This window comes from Salvia splendens, chromosome 14 (genome assembly GCF_004379255.2).
Source record: "Salvia splendens isolate huo1 chromosome 14, SspV2, whole genome shotgun sequence".
Classification (NCBI taxonomy): Eukaryota; Viridiplantae; Streptophyta; class Magnoliopsida; order Lamiales; family Lamiaceae; genus Salvia; species Salvia splendens.
The window spans coordinates 22,776,767-22,794,972 of NC_056045.1; the positions used below are offsets into that span (position 1 = coordinate 22,776,767).

The window sequence follows — 18,206 nt, forward strand, 5'->3', positions numbered from 1 at the left end:
TATTTGATTGCCAAAGCTAAATGGCAATGATTATTTATCAAAAACATTTCGACATGGTCTGCATCAGAAGTTTCCTTAGGGGAGTGAACACAACTAAATTCTAGGTAGATTTTCTGATAAGAAATATCAGAAATTTGGTCAAAAGTGAATAGTTTGGATTTTTCTAGGTTTTAAGGGTACGATGTAATCTGTAGGTAATTATATGGTTTCAAGGCATTGAAGTTTGAGCTTTTTTTCTTTTGAAAATAGTATTATTAGATGTTTTTATATGATCCCTCCCAGAAACAGTAAAAGGTAATAAGTTCAAATTTTAAGCACGTATATATATAATATACAGACAAATAAATGTTCAACAATAATATACGATTAAATGATACACAGACGCATATAGATACCTATTAATCACCAACACACACATATATATACATATAGAAGTTATGATGGTAACAAATGAAGTTAATTAGAATTGAGTAATGTGGTACTGGCTTGAATTTATTTTAAAGGAATAGAATTACACAGCTTTTACTAATTTTATATTAATTCTTTTTATTTACAAACTATGCAAAAAGCAAGGGGAAGGCAACATAAAAGAAGAGTAATTAATAAAGGACCTGCATATTTTTATCCTTCCAAATATGTTTGTTTCTCAAACACATTGCCTTTTATATTTTGAACTTTTGATGTTGTTTAAACCAATCATATTCGCTTATAACCTCTCCAGAATTTTATTTTAACAGAACAATAAGTAAAGATTCAACATATAATTCAAAAATATGTATAAATAGCATCGAATCTCCTTTAGCTCGAACGATTGTTCATAAATTTTAATTTGGAAGTGTAGCTAGATTACATTAAGAAGGTAACATATTTAATTTGTACGAAACGTTTATACACGATGTATACTCACTCATAGGTGCAATTAGTCTAGCAAAGTAAAAATTAAACCAATTTCACTTACACACGATGTTTACTCAATCCAAGAATTTTCTATTTGTGGTCATTCTTGAATATAAAAGAGAATTTCTAACTTAGATCTCAATTTCTAACAGCGAAAAAACTGACAGAAATCACACATTCATCTTAACATTAATCTCAGTCAGTACAGAGCTAGTAGGCATTTTACGCTACAAAATAAAATTTGATGATCCCCAAAACAAACCAGAGAAAAAAAAATAAAAAATTTAAAACCTACCAATTTCTAGGGCTTTTTCAGCCGAACATAGCCATCATCATCATTCTTCAAATTTCAATCTTCTCCTGCCTTTCTCTCTCTTAATAGAACAATTTTCGAGATCATTACAATGGAGTGCTCGTCGAAGAAGCACTGAAATTGGAGAGCTCTGTCCAATTCGTGTTGGAATTCCATCTTTCATTTCCATTTCCAGCAATTCCTCCCATCAATTGCCTTGAAATATTAGGGTTTTCCTCCATTTTCACCGACGCTAGCTGACTCAACAGCGAGCTCGAAAACTTAACCCGACTCGCTTCGTTGTTCAGAAACCCTGACTCGCCGCCGTGGAATTGGTAATTCTCCGCCTCGAAACCACCGAAGAAAGGGTGCTGCTGCAGCCGCCACGGCTCAATTCCACCTCCGCCGCCACTAACGCTGGACAGAAGCGAAGCCATCCCTCCTCCGCCGCCGTTGAATCCCATCGGCAGGCTGTAGTTCAAGCCCATGTTTCCGGCGAAGTTGTCGGTGAGTTGACTCAGCGGCGACATGAACCGAAGAGGTGGGAACTGCGGCGACATGCCGCTGGTGGATGTGGAGGTGGTAGTCTGGCGATCGTCGCTCGCCGGGGAGGCCTTGGACTTGCTGCTGCGCTTGTTGCGGCGGCAGCCTCCCCCCACGGGGATGTTCCTCAAGGCGCCGCCGCGGGTCCAGTAGCGGCGGCAGGTCTTGCAGAAGTGGCGCGGCTGAGAGAGGCTGTAGTTGTTGAAGTAGCAGAATTTGGTGTTGGTGGATTCGCACCGAGGGCATTTTAGGGATGAATCCGGCATCGGCACGTTCGCGATGCGAGCCCGCTCCGACATCGTGCCTGGCCGGATCGATCCGCCATGGGGCTGCGCAGGAGGCGGGGAAGGCTGCGCCTGCGCTGCCCCCTCCGGCTGCTGAGGTGAGAGTAGATGGTGGTTTGTGCCAATTATATGATGATTTTGTGGCTGAAAAAATTGGAAAAGGGGAAAAGATATACGGAGAGAAAATTAAAGATGTACTAGTAACAAAGACGTTATGAAAAAATTAAATAAAAAAATCGAGTAGATCAAAAAACAAAACAAAAAAGGAGTGAAGAATATTTATCTTTTGAAATTCTTGCTTTATTGGCATAAGATCACATGAAAAATGAAATAAAAAATTGGAATAATAATAACAAAAAAAACCCTAACCTGATGCAAATTGGATGGATCAAGATAAGCTGGAATTGAAGAAAAAACCATGGCTCCTTCTCTTTTGTAAAGGGTGTGTGGTTTTGGGAGCTATAGTGGAGAATCACATCAGCTGGAACCTTGAGAGAGAGAAAGATAAAGGAAGAATGAGAATGTAGGAGCTAAAATAAAGCAGGGAGCTTTATCATTGTGTATATATATAGATAGATAAAAAAATAGTTATAGCATAGGTACAGTGATTTAATAGAAATAAAGCACGTCCTAAATTGTATTCAGTCTGTCTAGTTTTGTTTGTTCGTTGCTTTTTAGGGTTTCAAGATGTTGCTGTTTAATTTATTACTTACTCTTTAAGCTACTTTTTGTGGTTGCTGCATGAAAAAATCTGGTTTTATTTTCCACGCCATCCATATTACTATTTCCCACATTTTCCTGACGCATATTATAAAAATTCGAGCATATGTAATCTTCCATTACTATCTCTATGTGTTTGAGTCTCATGCTTGGAAAACTTTAGAATAGTATATACACCTTAAATAGGATAGTTGTTTTTTCAAAAATAACTCTTAAAGTTTTGAAATATGAAATGGGATACTGATTGAGATACCATTGATTATAAGTACCTCTCAAAACTCACATATCAAGGGAGTGGACAATATTGGAGTACTTTTTACTGTATCATTAATAATAGCATGAATATACTTATACCTCCCCCCCACCCAAAAAAAAGATTGCATGAATAAATCGAAGAAATAAAGAATTTATTTTGCATTGAGTATAAGGATAAATGATACTCTTGATACATAATTTTATCATGAAATTATATGAAATTGTACACTTATTCGGAGACACTTATCATGAAATTATATGAAATTGTACAAGTTGTCTTTAAATATACTTATTTGATTTTATATAGCAAAATGTTATGATATATATAGTTTATGTGACCATCTAAGAACACGACTCGTTAAGTCTAGGTTAGTATTATTTGTTTCGTTTTATATATTTTATTATTCTAATACATTCAAAATTATTATTGACGTCATTGCTTTTACTAAATCACATAAAACCATAGCTTTGTTTGTCCTTTTCGTCTACATTATAAACTAAATATTTAAAATAACAAATCGGGCTTTATCTTATAAAATTATGATGTGATCACTAATAATTTTTTAAGATAATAAAAATAAATTAAATAAAAAAATAGTAATATGAACTAAACAAGAGCAATACTTACCGATAATACTCCTGTAAATGATAGTAAGTATAACAATTCTATATTCTTTAAGTTAGTACACATAAATATCGGCAACAAGTCCATTTCATGTGGCTTAGCAGAAGGCATTTACGATTTATTTTTTCAATAACATTATATGCTTTTTCTAAGAATCGCTTTATCTATAATTAGAAATATAGGTTCATGCAATTATGTACAATTCAACAAACATACTGGTATTGTTTTTTCCATGCAATCAATGAGCATATAATAAACTAGTACTAATGATTTGTATAGAAAATTGAAATAGCACATAAAAAGGAAAAAAAAAGGCCAATCTTGAGGAGAGTTGCTTTGATGGAAATAAACAGGGTGTCCCAACCTAATGAAACTTTTCTTCCCTCGACACTTTATTGGTTCCCCACCTGGCCAACTCCGAATTCATATTCTATTCTTTTTGACATAAGCATTTTACACGTATGAGGAAGTTTTTAATTTACTACTACTAATAATAAGTTTTAATCAATATGTTTTGCTGTTCTCATATTTTTAATTTACAAATTGAAACCATTAACTTCTATAAAAAAGAATCTTAAATATAATAAAATAATAATATTGTCTCCATCTAATAAAAACTTATCCCATTACGTGGATAACTTCTTGTTACGGAAAACTTATCTCGTATGGATTCAGTTAATTTATTGTTGCTCCTTGCTACTTTCTTGGCATTACATTTGGTTTGTGTGCTCGAATATCAATTGTTAGAGCATCCACAACCGTGCTCTTGCCAGCGGCACGGTTGTGGGCCCGGCCCCACTTTTTCTGCCTGCTCTCTGGCAAGAGCACAACATCCACAGCTGTGCTCTTCCGCAAGGACGAGCACAATTCAATTTAAAATTCAATTAAACAAAAACATTTCCATAATATTAAAATTCATTAAAAAACCACAATAAATAATACAAATTACAAATAAAATAAAAAGACATAATTAAAATCCTAAAAATTAAAAATTACATAATTAAAATACTAAAAATTAAAAATTACATAATTAAACTCCTAAAAATTAAAAATTACATAATTAAAATCCTAAAAATTGAGATTGAGAGAGTTGTTTAGTATAGTGTCATTTTTTGTGTTTGAAATGAGAGTATTTATAGATGAAAGTATGAATTTTGGGGTAAAAATGATGAAAAAAATGGATATATTTTATTAGGAAGTGAGGCAATATTTTTTTAATTAATTTTGAAAATTTCAGATTTTTTTGATTTTTTTAAAAAAATAATAAAAAATGATAAATCAACGAGCCAATCAGAGCATGCCACGTCGACGCCTTGTGCTCTTGCCGCTGGCACGGCCGTGCTCTTAGCTAAGAGCACGGCCGTGCCAGCGGCAAGGACGGACGAGCAGCATTCCACCACCGTTGGGGATGCTCTTATGTGCTTGATTTGGGCGTTTTGATTGTATACAGTATATACTCCATTGATTGGATCTTCTATAGTTATTTTAATGCTTAGCTTGTTATTTTATGTGTTGGTACTTGTTATTCTAGTTGGTTACTACGAGTTTCTTTTTTTTTTATGTATATTTTGTGGTTTGGATTTTATATTTAACTGTTGTGACTTTGTTTAGTCTACCGATTGATGGCCTGAGCATTTTCTTTTCTATTTAAGAAATGCGTGGTGGCTATTATAATTAAGTTGTGTACAAATACACTAGTATAAATCGAAGATTGAGACAATTTTTAAATTGAAAAGGAAATAGGAGAAAATTGTTGGATGGGGAAAATACATGTCTAAATAACTTTAACTAATCATTCTTAATAGAACCAATGCGAAAATCATTTGTAACTCAAAACAAATTTCAAGATTTTTTTGTAAATTTAACAGATTTTCAATTTTCGGCATCCCAATGTTTTTTTTTTTGATTTTTTAAATTAAAATATAGAGCTAAGTATTTCAGAAATTACTTTTTCGTTATACTGCCAGTGCATCATATTATATAATTATGCGGTTATTTTAAAAAGAGTAAAGGCTAATTTTGGTCTTAAATATATGATGAAAATACGAATTTAGGTCAAAATATTATTTTTTGAAAAACAGGTCCATAACAAATGAAATCCTTGTCGGAATGGTCCTTTTTTACGGTTCCGTCAAAAAACTAACAGTCATGCCACTGTACAATTAGCATTGACCGATAGTTTTTGTACGGAACTGTAAAAAAAAGAACTACTTCGGTGACATTTCATTTGTTATGGCCATGTTTTTTCAAAAAATGAATATTTTCGAACAAATTCATATTTTAGTCATATGTTTAGGACTAAAATTGACCTTTTACTTTTTTTTAAAAATATAATTCGATAACTGATCTCGACATGATTTCAAATATTTAGACACATGCAAGTGCAAGTTCTTGAAATTAAATTTAAGGAAATAGGGAGGCAAGTCGTACTCCTATCGACACCATTTAATACATTTTGTATTATTAACAACTTTAATTAAATAACAAACGAATGAACGATAGGTAGTTAGGTACGTAGATCTATTGAAGAAATAGAAACCTAAGATTGGCCACAATACATGTCATCTTTATTATACAAGGGACTGGTTGTACCCTGTAGTTTCATATATCCACTAAGCAATAATTAGTTTGTACGTACCATAAAATAATCGTGTTTGTTAATAGAAAAATGGATTATGAAAAAATGGATTATGAACCTTATCTGTTCACTGAACATTCTGCGCGATATTCATTAAAAAAATGGATTATGAAATTTCAGAAAAAAAAATAATGGAGATAAATTTTCCTATAATTTCTTCAAGTTTATATAATGCATTATACATTTTTTTCTTGAGAGAATTAATACAATACTTTAAACTCGAATATTATATTTTAAAAATGAATCGGATTATATGTGTCTGATAATTTCAAATCGAAGCGTAAATCATGTTGTGCTTTTATGTTGTGAGGGTATAAATTGATTAATTATAAATAATGTCTGATTTTTTATTGGTTAACATTACCATTTCGGGCCGTTTATTCAAAGTTTCAAACTATTCATTTACAAAAATTTACCGATTATTTTTACAGTGCCTATTCATTAGGCTGAGCCCACAAGGCATATTAGGCCCAGATTTGTTGGTACGGCGCGGCTCGATGCATCGAGCACGTCCGTGCCAGCGAACAGCCCACGTGTCAGCCGTCTATTGGCCAACGACAATGTCGTTGGCAATTTGATTTTTTTTATAAAAAAATCAGATTTTAATTAAAAAATCCGATTAAAAATAAAAAAATATATATTTTCCCACTTTCCAAAAAATTATATCCGTTTTCTACCTACTTTTAATTTATTTTTCAAATTTTTTTTCCAAAAATACACATTTTCATCTATAAATACCTCCACTTCCATACCAAAAATTCACACAACACTACACAATTCTCATCTAAATTCTCTCATTTCTATTCTTACAATTCTCAATCTTTCTTTCACTCACAACAAAAAAATGTCCGGCTTCGGCGATCACCCCTCCGGCTCCCACGGTTGGAATCCTGATTGGTTCGGTTCACAACCATTTCCTAGTCCGAAAACGGAATATTCGGCCCCTCCTCAAACCCAAGATTCGCAAGTTCCGGGTGGCTACCGGCCTTACCAGAACGACGACCGAGATACCCCTGAAGGAAAATACGGGTGGACACCCGAACCACCCGTACCTAGAGCGGGAGGGAGCGGCCCCTCTCAAACTCCTCATCTTCCTACTCGTGGTGTCCGCACCCCGTACACTCCGGGGGAGATGGAGCAATTATTCAAAGCGTACTTGTCAATCTCCTAAGATCCGGAGGTTGGCATGAACCAATCCGGTGACCATTATTGGTGGCGCATTTGTCGCTGGTACAATCAAAACCGTCCGGCTGGAACAATCGAGCGCAACGAGAGTATGGTGAGTGATGCCATATACAAAGGCAACGAAGAAATCCAAAAGTTCCAGGGGTATTACCTCCAGGAAGAGCGGTCGGTGGGGAGCGGCCGGAGCGAGCTTGACATCATCAGTTCCGCCTTGGCGACCTACCAATCCATGAACTACAAGCCGTTCAAGTACCTCAACATTTGGCAGGAGACGCGGGCGCATCCGAAGTATAGGGGAGGCGTATCATCCTCCTCCAGCTCCTCCTCCAAAAGGTCGAGGTCGGTATCCCTATCCGACGCCGGCTCCAAGGATGTGGCTAGCCAACTTGCCGGAGCTAACTTGGGTAGCCCCGACGCCGGCTCGAGCAGTTCCCAACGCTGGCCGCAAGGAAGGAAGTAGGCGGCGGCCAACCGCCGTCGTGCCGCGACTCCATCCGCCCCCGCTCCCGCTCCCTATGTGCCACCTCAACCCCCACCAACTCGTTGTGGGGGATTTTGGCCCAACTCAATTTGGCTATAGGTTAACTATGACCCCCGAGCAACTTCGATTGCATGTGGCGATGATACGGGGTCTCCAAAGAACACTGAGGGTAGAGCCGGATGAATAGTCATCCACGGGGGTATTTTTTATTTTTTAGGTGTTTAATTATGTAATTTTTAATTTTTAGTATTTTAATTATGTAATTTTTAATTTTTTTGTAATTTGTAATATTATTTCGGGTATTTTTAATGCATTTTAATTTTGTGGAAATGTTTTTATTTAAATTGAATAATAGAATGGTGAGACCCTTGAGCTTGTCCTTGCGGAAGAGCACGAATGTGGATGTTGTGCTCTTGCCTAAGAGCAGGGAGTAAAAGTGGGATCAGGCTCACATCCGTGTTCGTTGGCAAGAGCACGGATGTGGATACTCTAAAGTGATAAATGACGTGGCACCTCAATGTAGAACTCGCTCTCAGCCAAGGAATGTTAAATGACCAATTAAGATATGGACCATCATTAGACGCCAAACAATAAAACAATTCGATGGGTATTAATATATGAAACTTCAAACAAATTAATGAATACATCAACATAGCAATAATTACATTTTCAGTTTTTTTTTCTTTTCTTTTAGCAAAACCAAATTAGATTTTGTCGGCCGGCTCCGAAACTAACAGTATTTATGGTGCATAGAAGAAATTGAAATACAAATCCAGAACATGTGGATAATGACAGCATACATATTTTTGAGGATATTAATGTGTCCATTGTCCAATATAGGGAAGCCCATATGAATGAATAGTGGAAAAAAAAAACTAAAATATATCAGAATTATTGTATCAAAAAAGAAAAATATATTAAATTTATTATATATTAAAATTTTCGAAACGATATGGTAATTTATTAAAAGCTTTTGATACCATATAGTAAATTTTTATTTACCACGCCACAATGAAATTTCGATTTTACAGTATTTTACAGTATTCCGTTTAAAGATGCTACTAATAAAAATTATAGAGAGACAAGGAAAAACCAAGTCATCTAATTTTACAAGTCAAAACGGCGCCGTCGACTTTGGCCCGGCGATATTTGGTGCCGGCTTTTACCACTCCACTTGCTTCTATAAATATCATCATATTTCAACATTTGCAATTTCTCCCTCTCAAAAATAACGCGTTATTTTCCCCCGTTTTTTTTCATGTTTATTCTTTTCTGTTTGACTGTGTCTGCAGAAAACTTGTTCAAGATAAAGCAGTAATTCTCGTGAAAATTGGTAGATACGAGGAGAAAATTTTCTGCTCTTTGAAGGGTGATAGGTTGAATTATTGGGAGGAGAAAACAAAAGATGAGGATTTTGAGAACAATTGATTCCTCTTCGTGCCCTAGTTTGTGTGGATTTATTGTTGTGGAAGCTTATCCCAAAAGGTATTCTTCCAAGATCCCTTCTGATTTGGTTCTTTTCTTGGGCCTTGGCTTCATAGATTGGTAATATACGTCTGAATTTTGATAGATACAGAGGCCAGTGAGCTTCAATTTACTAAATTTCTCTCTTCAAATATTTTTATATTTATGGCATAGAATTAGGAGAAGATGCAAATATTAGTGTCTTTCTTTAGGAATATTTCCCTTGAGCTGAAATATGGATTTGGTGGGCTTGATTCAGTGTTTCCCACCTGTCTTTGGAGGGCTTGAGGAGATTGGTGGATTAGTGTTGGATGTGGTCTTCATTTGATTTTCTTGATATTTATTAGGGGTAATATCTCTCATTTCTTGTTTTTTTCTGGGATTTCTTCAGCTTGATTGTCCTTTATTTTCTAGTTCCTTATGCTCTGTTTTATAGTACTATGTAATTTGGGTATGGATTTCTTTTTTGTTTGAGTTTGAGGTTTAGGATTTTGGTTGATGTGTGTGTATTGTTGAGGAGTGGTTTAGATATGAATAAATTTAGGGGTTTGATGGAGGTAGGAGTTTGCAGCTGGGATTGACACGATGGCTGTTCTCATATAAAGATTGCATTTTGTTTAGATGCTATTTGGGGGTGAAATTAGTCAGTCCAACGCCTAACATCTCACCAAATGGGTTCATTTTTTCTTTATTGTTTGTGATGGGTGATACACTTCTGACTAGTTTGTAAATGGAGAATCATCACCCTTCAACCATCTTGTCCATGGATTCGAGTGCCTCATCCTCCCACGAAGAACTAGACCTTGAGATGAATCGCCAAGATATTTTGACCCGCCCACCTGATATCAACCTGCCCCTTTCAGCCGAGCGAAGCCCCCCTCCACAGCCTTGGAACCCTGAACCATGTGATATTCTTGATGTTGGGCTAGGTACTCAAATATATGAGACCGAGAGTTTCCTTGTCGCCCCCAAGGTTGGGAGGAAATGTGCCAAAAGGGTTGATAGTATCTGGGGTGCTTGGTTTTTCTTTAGCTTTTACTTTAAGCCTGTGCTGAATGAGAAATCTAAGGCAAAAATAATACGGGATAGTAATGGGGTTTCTGGATTTGATAAATCCGACCTGCAGCTCGATACATTCATGGTTCAACATGATGTGGAAAACATGTATATGTGGGTCTTCAAGGAAAGGCCTGAGAATGCTCTTGGGAAGATGCAGCTGCGTAGTTATATGAATGGGCATTCTCATCAAGGGGAGCGTCCCTTCCCTTTTTGTGTGGATAAAGGCTTTGTCCGGTCTCACCGGATGCAGAGGAAACATTATAGAGGTCTTTCAAACCCTCAGTGTGTTCATGGAATTGAGGTTGTTCCCTCCCCCAATCTTATGGCTCTTGATGAAGAAGATCGCAAAAGATGGATTGAGATCACAGGGAGGGACGCTAACCTCACCATTCCACCTGAAGCTAGTGACTATGGTTCATGGAGAAATCTACCAAACACTGAGTTTGAGCTTGAAAGATCTGCTCCAGTGAAGGCCAATCCACAGTCCCACACGAAGAAGCTGCTCAACGGATCTGTGCTTAATCTGTCGACTCAGCCTACCAGTCATAGCAACGGGGACGTCCTTGACCTCTCGCCTGTCAACAACAAGAGGAAGAAAGATTTTTTCCCACAGGGGAATGATGAAGATTGTTTTCTGGCAGTGAATGCTCCGGACCGTGCCCCTGATCTTGAAGTTCATCCAAATGGGCCTCACTGGTTGCATGAGTTCAGTGGAGTGCTGAGGAATGCCTACGGCCCTGTCACAGCTGCGAAAATAGTCTATGAGGATGCAGACGGCTATCTCATTGTTATCAGCCTGCCTTTTGTAGATCTTCAGAGGGTGAAAGTCTCGTGGAGAAATACCATCACCCATGGAATCATTAAGGTCTCGTGCACAAGTACTTCTCGCACACCATTCATCAAGAGACACAACAGGACGTTCAAGCTTACGGATCCATCATCAGAGCACTGCCCGCCTGGGGAATTCGTTAGAGAAATCCCACTTTCAACTCGAATCCCTGAAGATGCCAACATAGAAGCTTACTATGATGGGCCGGGAACAGTCCTGGAGATATTGGTGCCAAAACTGCGCGAGGGGCCTGAGGAACATGAGGTCCGGGTCTGTCTTCGGCCTCACCATGGAGGTAATGATCTCAAACTGACCTAAAATGACATTCTTGGTGAGCAGGGTAGTCGTCGGAGACTGACATTGTTAATCTAAGGTTGTAGACGAATCGAATCCAGTATGGTTTATATTATTTGTTATATTCGGTTTGTGAAGCTCTTAAAATGCTGTGGTTTTTTGTGCCATGCATCTAGTTTGATTTAAGTTGTAGTAATTGTTTTTGTTATGTAAGTTATAATTGAATTATTAGCTGATTGCCATTTTTTTCTTAGCTTCACTTTGCCTTTAACAATCTTTGGTGAACATTGTTGTTGATTCATGTTTCTCAAGTGGAATGAATACTCTCTCTCTATCTCTATGAACCACATATTGGTGATAAGAAAAGATATTAGATGGTGTTGACGTGGGCGGGTGGTCCATCCTAGAAAATTATTATAGTACTATAATATATTAGAAAATCGAAAACCAGTGTCGAATTTAATTTCAAGAAAGTTGCACCAATGGTTGAAAAAATATTTGTCTGATGATAAAGGCCTCTTGCTTATTAGCGAATTGCACCTGTCGTATTGGATGTGTGGTCCCTTATTATTTTTCATATTCCACTTCCTCCAATAATTCAACTTGGTTGGTTGGAGTGGTTGGCAAGGAAATAAATTAACAAAGCGAAGAGAAAAACGCATTTATTATAATATCTGCGAGACATGACATATTTTTTTATTTATAAAACACGGTTCTTCTTTCTTGTTCTTTTTGCTCCAGTTTTCAACTAAACAAAGTTCAAACTTGAAGACTTACGGATTCTCCAAGAATAGCTGGGTCGATTGTGATTTTAGATCCACATATTTTTAGAAAACAGAAATGAATCTTCTCCTTCGAAAAATTAATAAAAAATGTATTCTGTATTCAGATGAGAATATACGAGAACGCGACTAAACTGCCTTTCCAAGCGCAGAGCAGAAACCCAATGAAAATCTCATATACGTAAGTAATTTCTCGGACGTTGGACAAAATAAAACGACCATAGATAGGCTCATAAGAAGACAACTTGTTTTACGATAATTTAAAATGGAACATCTGTGTGTAAAATCAAAGAAACAATAATAGCACAGGGCAGGGCTAAACTTAGAATCCATGGTATTAAAAAACATTAAACTTGATTCTGACAAAACGGCTTCAGAATCAATCTTGTCCCAGCTAAAACAAGGCATAGATAGAATAACACATGGGTCAGACACCGCGACTGATTTAGTCGACCTCCTCTATCTTGGGACCAGCACTGCTGCCACCACTGGGGGCAGGCACATCATCATCATCCATTGGCGCCTCCCCACCGGCCCCTTGGTACATCTTCGCGATGATGGGGTTGCAGATGCTTTCCAGCTCCTTCATTTTGTCCTCAAACTCATCAGCCTCAGCCATCTGGTTCCCGTCAAGCCACTGGATGCTTGACTCGATGGCATCCTCAATTTTCTTCTTGTCAGCTGCAGGGAGCTTTGAGGCAATCTTCTCATCCTTCACGGTGTTCCTCATGTTGTACGCATAGTTCTCCAACGCATTCTTCGCCTCAATCTTCTTCTTGTGCTCCTCATCTTCCGACTTGTACTTCTCGGCCTCCTCAACCATCTTCTCAATCTCATCCTTGGAGAGCCTACCCTTGTCATTGGTGATAGTGATCTTGTTCTTCTGACCAGTGGTCTTGTCCTCAGCAGAGACATTCAAGATACCATTGGCATCTATGTCAAAGCAAACTGTGATCTGTGGAACTCCTCTGGGAGCAGGAGGGATGCCGGAGAGTTCAAACTTTCCAAGCAAGTTGTTGTCCCTTGTCCTTGTTCTCTCACCTTCGTATACCTGAATCAATACACCAGGCTGGTTGTCTGAGTATGTAGAGAAGACCTGTTCCTTCTTTGTGGGGATGGTGGTGTTCCTTGGGATCAAAACAGTCATGACACCTCCAGCGGTTTCCAAGCCAAGAGAGAGGGGAGTGACGTCAAGAAGCAATAGGTCTTGGACCTTCTCGTTACCCTCACCACTCAAAATAGCAGCTTGGACAGCAGCACCATAGGCAACTGCCTCATCAGGGTTGATGCTCTTGCAAAGCTCCTTGCCATTGAAGAAGTCCTGCAACAATTGCTGAACCTTGGGAATTCTGGTGGATCCTCCAACAAGGACAACATCATGCACGGTGCTCTTGTCCATCTTGGCATCCCTCAGACACTTCTCAACTGGTTCCATACACTTCCTGAATAAATCCATGTTGAGTTCTTCGAACCTAGCTCGTGTGATGGGGGCATAGAAATCAATACCCTCGTACAGAGAGTCTATCTCAATGGTGGTTTGAGCAGTGGACGAAAGAGTCCTCTTCGCCCTCTCACAGGCTGTCCTCAACCTTCTCAAGGCCCTGGGGTTACCGCTGATGTCTTTCTTGTTCTTCCTCTTGAACTCCTGAACAAAGTGGTTGACCATTCTGTTGTCAAAGTCCTCACCACCAAGGTGAGTGTCACCAGCAGTGGCCTTCACCTCAAAGATACCCTCCTCAATCGTTAGAAGAGAGACATCAAACGTTCCGCCTCCAAGATCGAAGATCAACACATTCTTCTCTCCAACGCTTGTTGCCTTCTTGTCAAGACCATAAGCAATGGCAGCAGCTGTAGGCTCATTGATGATACGCATCACATTGAGGCCAGCGATAACTCCAGCATCCTTGGTGGCTTGACGCTGGGAATCATTGAAGTAAGCTGGAACAGTCACAACAGCATTCTTCACTGATGAACCAAGGTATGCCTCGGCAATCTCCCTCATTTTCATCAAAACCATTGATGAAATCTCCTCAGCAGCAAAGTGTTTCTCCTCGCCCTTGTAGTTTACACTGATCATAGGCTTATCACCAGGTCCGGAAAAAACTTTGAATGGCCACAATTTCATATCACTCTGAACCGAGGCATCAGTAAACCGCCTTCCAATCAACCTCTTAGCATCTGCCAAATAATAAAAAGAGTGTTATCAATCTTCTACCCATAATGAAGACCAATTCTCTATACAATTTGGTATTTACACACATTTAAACATGCTATAACTATCACACAAGAAAGATAACATTCAGCTGGAGTGAATTAATAGAAAACTAAAGAAAGCAGATCATTCGTCTATATTCCAAAAGGTTTAAGGTTGGGATTTTCATTACTTTAATCATCTATATCTCATCGCTGGAATAGAATATGACAAAATCAATAGGATCGAAAATGCCCTCGCACAGAATCAGATCTAAGGCTATTAAATAAAAAATCAAGACAGATAAATGCTCAGCAACAACCAATTTAAGATGATTCTAATTAGAACAGATAGTTTACAACTTAAATTAAAATCACAGATTGAACTAAAACATATACCCGATCCCAAAGTACTCAAAATCCAACGAGACTCGATAAATCAACTGAACAACAATATAACACAGACCTAGGAGAATAATTGAGAATATAACATAGCTCTTATAAAACGGAAACAGTAATAAACGTAGAGAAAAACAATCCATACCGAAAACTGTGTTGATCGGGTTCATGGCGACCTGATTCTTTGCGGCGTCACCAATGAGGCGCTCGGAATCGGTGAAGCCGACATACGACGGCGTGGTCCTGTTCCCCTGGTCATTGGCGATGATCTCAACACGGTCGTGTTGCCACACGCCGACGCAGGAATAGGTAGTTCCAAGATCAATTCCTATAGCCGGACCCTCACCCTTTCCAGCCATTGTTGTAATTTACAGATCTAATTCGGCCAAAAAACTGAAGGAAAACTAGATTTGAAGTTTAAACTGAGAGGCAGAGCCAATTAACATGAACTGGTATTTATATTCGAGGGTGGGAGCTTAGTCTGACGTTCTAGAATGTTCCAAATCTGTTCAACTCGTTTTGAACTTTTTCTACTTAGCCACCTGATTCGAGATCTGCCGACCACGCAATTGAACTTTTCCCACTTTTCCTTTTCGAATTGTTTTTCTTTTAATTTTGTAATTTCCTTTTTAAAGATCTTCTTCTACAAGGGAAGAAAGATTTATGATCAAATTTAGTGCTTGTCTATAAGTTTCTAACTTTTCGCTAAATTTTGATTTGTTTCGACTATTTATATATTCTTATTTTTCAATTAATTAAAAGTTGACGTTTATAATTTTAGGACTTATATATCAATATCGAGCATCAAACAAAACGACCCTGCATTATTAGTGGTGAAACAATCATATTATGATAAGTTAAATATTTTTATTTTTTGATTTAAAAGTATATACTTTATCTTTCCATTAAATTTTGTCACATTTTAATCGGACACATGTTTTAATAAATGTAATGGAAAGTGAGTTGAAAAAGTTAGTCCTACTTTTAAATATTAGTTTTATAATAAAATGTGTGAATATAAGTTAGTAGAATGTGGGATACACTACAAAATATAATAAAAATTGAAATATGACAAATTTTGTGGAACGGAGAAAAATGAAAAAAATACAAATTTTCAGAGACAGGTGAAATATAAAGAAAATTTGAGATTATCAAAGGTGGAAGGGCTACAACAAATAAAATTATTTGAATTCTCCTTCCACCAATGTGATCCATTCTGGTTAACAACCGATAGTATAACGTAAAAAAAATCATACTATGTTAGCGTTAAAATCTTAATTAATTGTAAAATCAACATAAATCAATAGATTAGTGATTTAAAATTTACATGTATATTTAAATTACGTCATTAACCTAGCTTTTCCGCAAAAAATTTCTCAATTCACATTTTCACTTTACATTGCTATTCATCCATCTAAGAATCCAATGCAAATGGATTATTTTGTCAATGTATTAGTAGTGTATTATTGTAATATTCTCTCCGTCCTATTAAAGATGTTTCACTTTTCCTTTTAGTTTTTTTTCCATTAAAGATGTCATATTTTTATTTTTTTTAAAAATTATCTCTCACAATAATATAAATATTATATTTTTTCTTTTCACCTAAAATACAAAACAAAATCTCCTAAAATTTTGTGTCATCTCATAATAAGTGTGATATTTTTGTGGAAAGGAGGAAGTACAAAATTCAAGCACATATGAACACTATCAAACAGTAATATATCATTCCAAAACTTCTAGTTGCAAGAGGACATTGTCAAAAGTAATGATTTGGGGTCGAACCCACAATGAGGCAAAATGGTAATTATGGCTAGCCATAATAGGGCATTATGGTAATTATATGTGAGAAACATATTAAAGAAGTTAATAACTCTATTTAATGTTTATGTACTTTTACTAAACAACCCTTTACCAATATTGGAATTCTTCAATGTACTTTTTGGAAATGGCGTGAAAGATTGAATCGGCAAAATGGAGATATAAAGTTAGTTTTAATTTATTAAAAAATTATTTATTTTGATACTTTCATACTAACATTTAAAATCAAAGATAACTTAAAATTAATTTATTTATATATTATTGATATAGTTGTGTGTATACTGATTAGTATGAAAATTGTAATATCGTTACAGTACATTCCCGTCCACAAAAAAAGATTATTTTTACTATTTTGGATCGTCCACTGAAATTAGACAAATTTCTAAATTTAGAAAGTTTTAAACTTTTTAATAATATTAATAATTTTGAATCCACAATCCACAAACATTTCTTCTCTCTTAGGGCATCCACAGTGGTGCGGATGTCCCGGCAGACATCCCCGCGGACATAAGGACTTGCCACTGCACTGCCACGTCATAAGGACTTGCCACTGCACAGTGGCGGACATCCCGACAGACTTTCCACATTAATAAAAATTCACAAATTCACCAAATTAAATAATTTAAGGAATTAAACAATTTACGGAATTAAAATTTACGGAACGATTACGGAATAAAAATTTCATTAAATAAAAAAAAGAAAGGTACATTTAAAAAAAACTAAAAAAGTACATTTCAACAAATAAAAATTTCATCAACGACGACCCCTCCGATGCCATACTTCTTCAATTATATCGTTCTGGAGTCGAATATGAGCTTGTTTTTGGTGCATGTCGGCAAATGCACGGACTCGCTCGACCTCGTCATGGGGTATACCCATACGTACATTACCGGTGGCAACGTCGTGGCTTGGACCCGCAGCATCAGCATCAGCATCATCATTTGCCCAATCCGTCAGTGCTGGACCTTCATCTTCGACAATCATGTTATGCATGATAATACATGCGTACATGATATCGTCGATGCTCTCAGCATACCACAGCCGTGATGGACCCTTCACTGCCGCCCATCGACTCTGGAACACACCAAATGCCCGCTCCACATCCTTGCGCGCTGCCTCCTGACGATCCGCAAAATATACCTTATTTTCTTCTGTTGGGCATCTGAGCGTCTTCAAAAAGACGGGTCACATAGGGTATATCTCATCAGCCAAATAATAGCACATGTTGTGCTGGTTGCCGTTGGCGACGAAATTGACGGCCGGACCGACGCCCATGCACTGGTCGTTGAAAAAGGGCGACGACTGGAGGACGTTGATGTCGTTGTTCGACCCGGCTACTCCAGAATAGGCATGCCAAATCCATAGCTGGTAGTCAGCTACCGCTTCAAGGATCATCGTGGGATTCTTGCCCTTGAAACCCGTAGTGTACACCCATTTCCACGAAGCGGGAC

At 37.3% G+C, this 18,206-nt stretch overlaps 3 protein-coding genes across 3 annotated transcripts; 1 reads left to right on the forward strand and 2 right to left on the reverse strand.

The window, feature by feature from the left end:
• Positions 1 to 1,058: 1,058 nt before the first annotated feature.
• Positions 1,059 to 2,550, reverse strand: LOC121763546 (dof zinc finger protein DOF2.4-like). The gene is made up of 2 exons (XM_042159585.1): positions 2,386 to 2,550; positions 1,059 to 2,160 (listed from the first exon to the last, which is right to left on the reverse strand). The coding sequence occupies exons 1-2, from the start codon at positions 2,434 to 2,436 to the stop codon at positions 1,297 to 1,299; spliced, it is 915 nt and encodes a 304-aa protein (XP_042015519.1). The 5' UTR covers positions 2,437 to 2,550; the 3' UTR covers positions 1,059 to 1,296.
• A 6,521-nt stretch (positions 2,551 to 9,071) lies between these two features.
• On the forward strand, positions 9,072 to 11,819 carry LOC121765494. The gene has a single exon (XM_042161674.1). The coding sequence runs from the start codon at positions 10,115 to 10,117 to the stop codon at positions 11,588 to 11,590; it is 1,476 nt and encodes a 491-aa protein (XP_042017608.1). The 5' UTR covers positions 9,072 to 10,114; the 3' UTR covers positions 11,591 to 11,819.
• An 842-nt stretch (positions 11,820 to 12,661) lies between these two features.
• On the reverse strand, positions 12,662 to 15,497 carry LOC121764773 (heat shock cognate 70 kDa protein 2). Its single transcript, XM_042160796.1, has 2 exons — positions 15,083 to 15,497; positions 12,662 to 14,526 (listed from the first exon to the last, which is right to left on the reverse strand). Exons 1-2 carry the CDS (start codon positions 15,294 to 15,296, stop codon positions 12,794 to 12,796), a joined length of 1,947 nt encoding a protein of 648 aa, XP_042016730.1. The 5' UTR covers positions 15,297 to 15,497; the 3' UTR covers positions 12,662 to 12,793.
• Between the last annotated feature and the right edge of the window lie 2,709 nt (positions 15,498 to 18,206).

Coding starts and splice junctions, on each gene's coding strand:
- LOC121765494 (XM_042161674.1), top strand. CDS start 10,115: ATGGAGAATCATCACCCTTCAACCATCTTGTCCATGGATTCGAGTGCC.
- LOC121764773 (XM_042160796.1), bottom strand. CDS start 15,296: ATGGCTGGAAAGGGTGAGGGTCCGGCTATAGGAATTGATCTTGGAACT. Junction 14,527..15,082: donor CCCGATCAACACAGTTTTCG/GTATGGATTGTT, acceptor ATTATTTGGCAG/ATGCTAAGAGGTTGATTGGA.
- LOC121763546 (XM_042159585.1), bottom strand. CDS start 2,436: ATGGTTTTTTCTTCAATTCCAGCTTATCTTGATCCATCCAATTTGCAT. Junction 2,161..2,385: donor ATCCATCCAATTTGCATCAG/GTTAGGGTTTTT, acceptor CAATTTTTTCAG/CCACAAAATCATCATATAAT.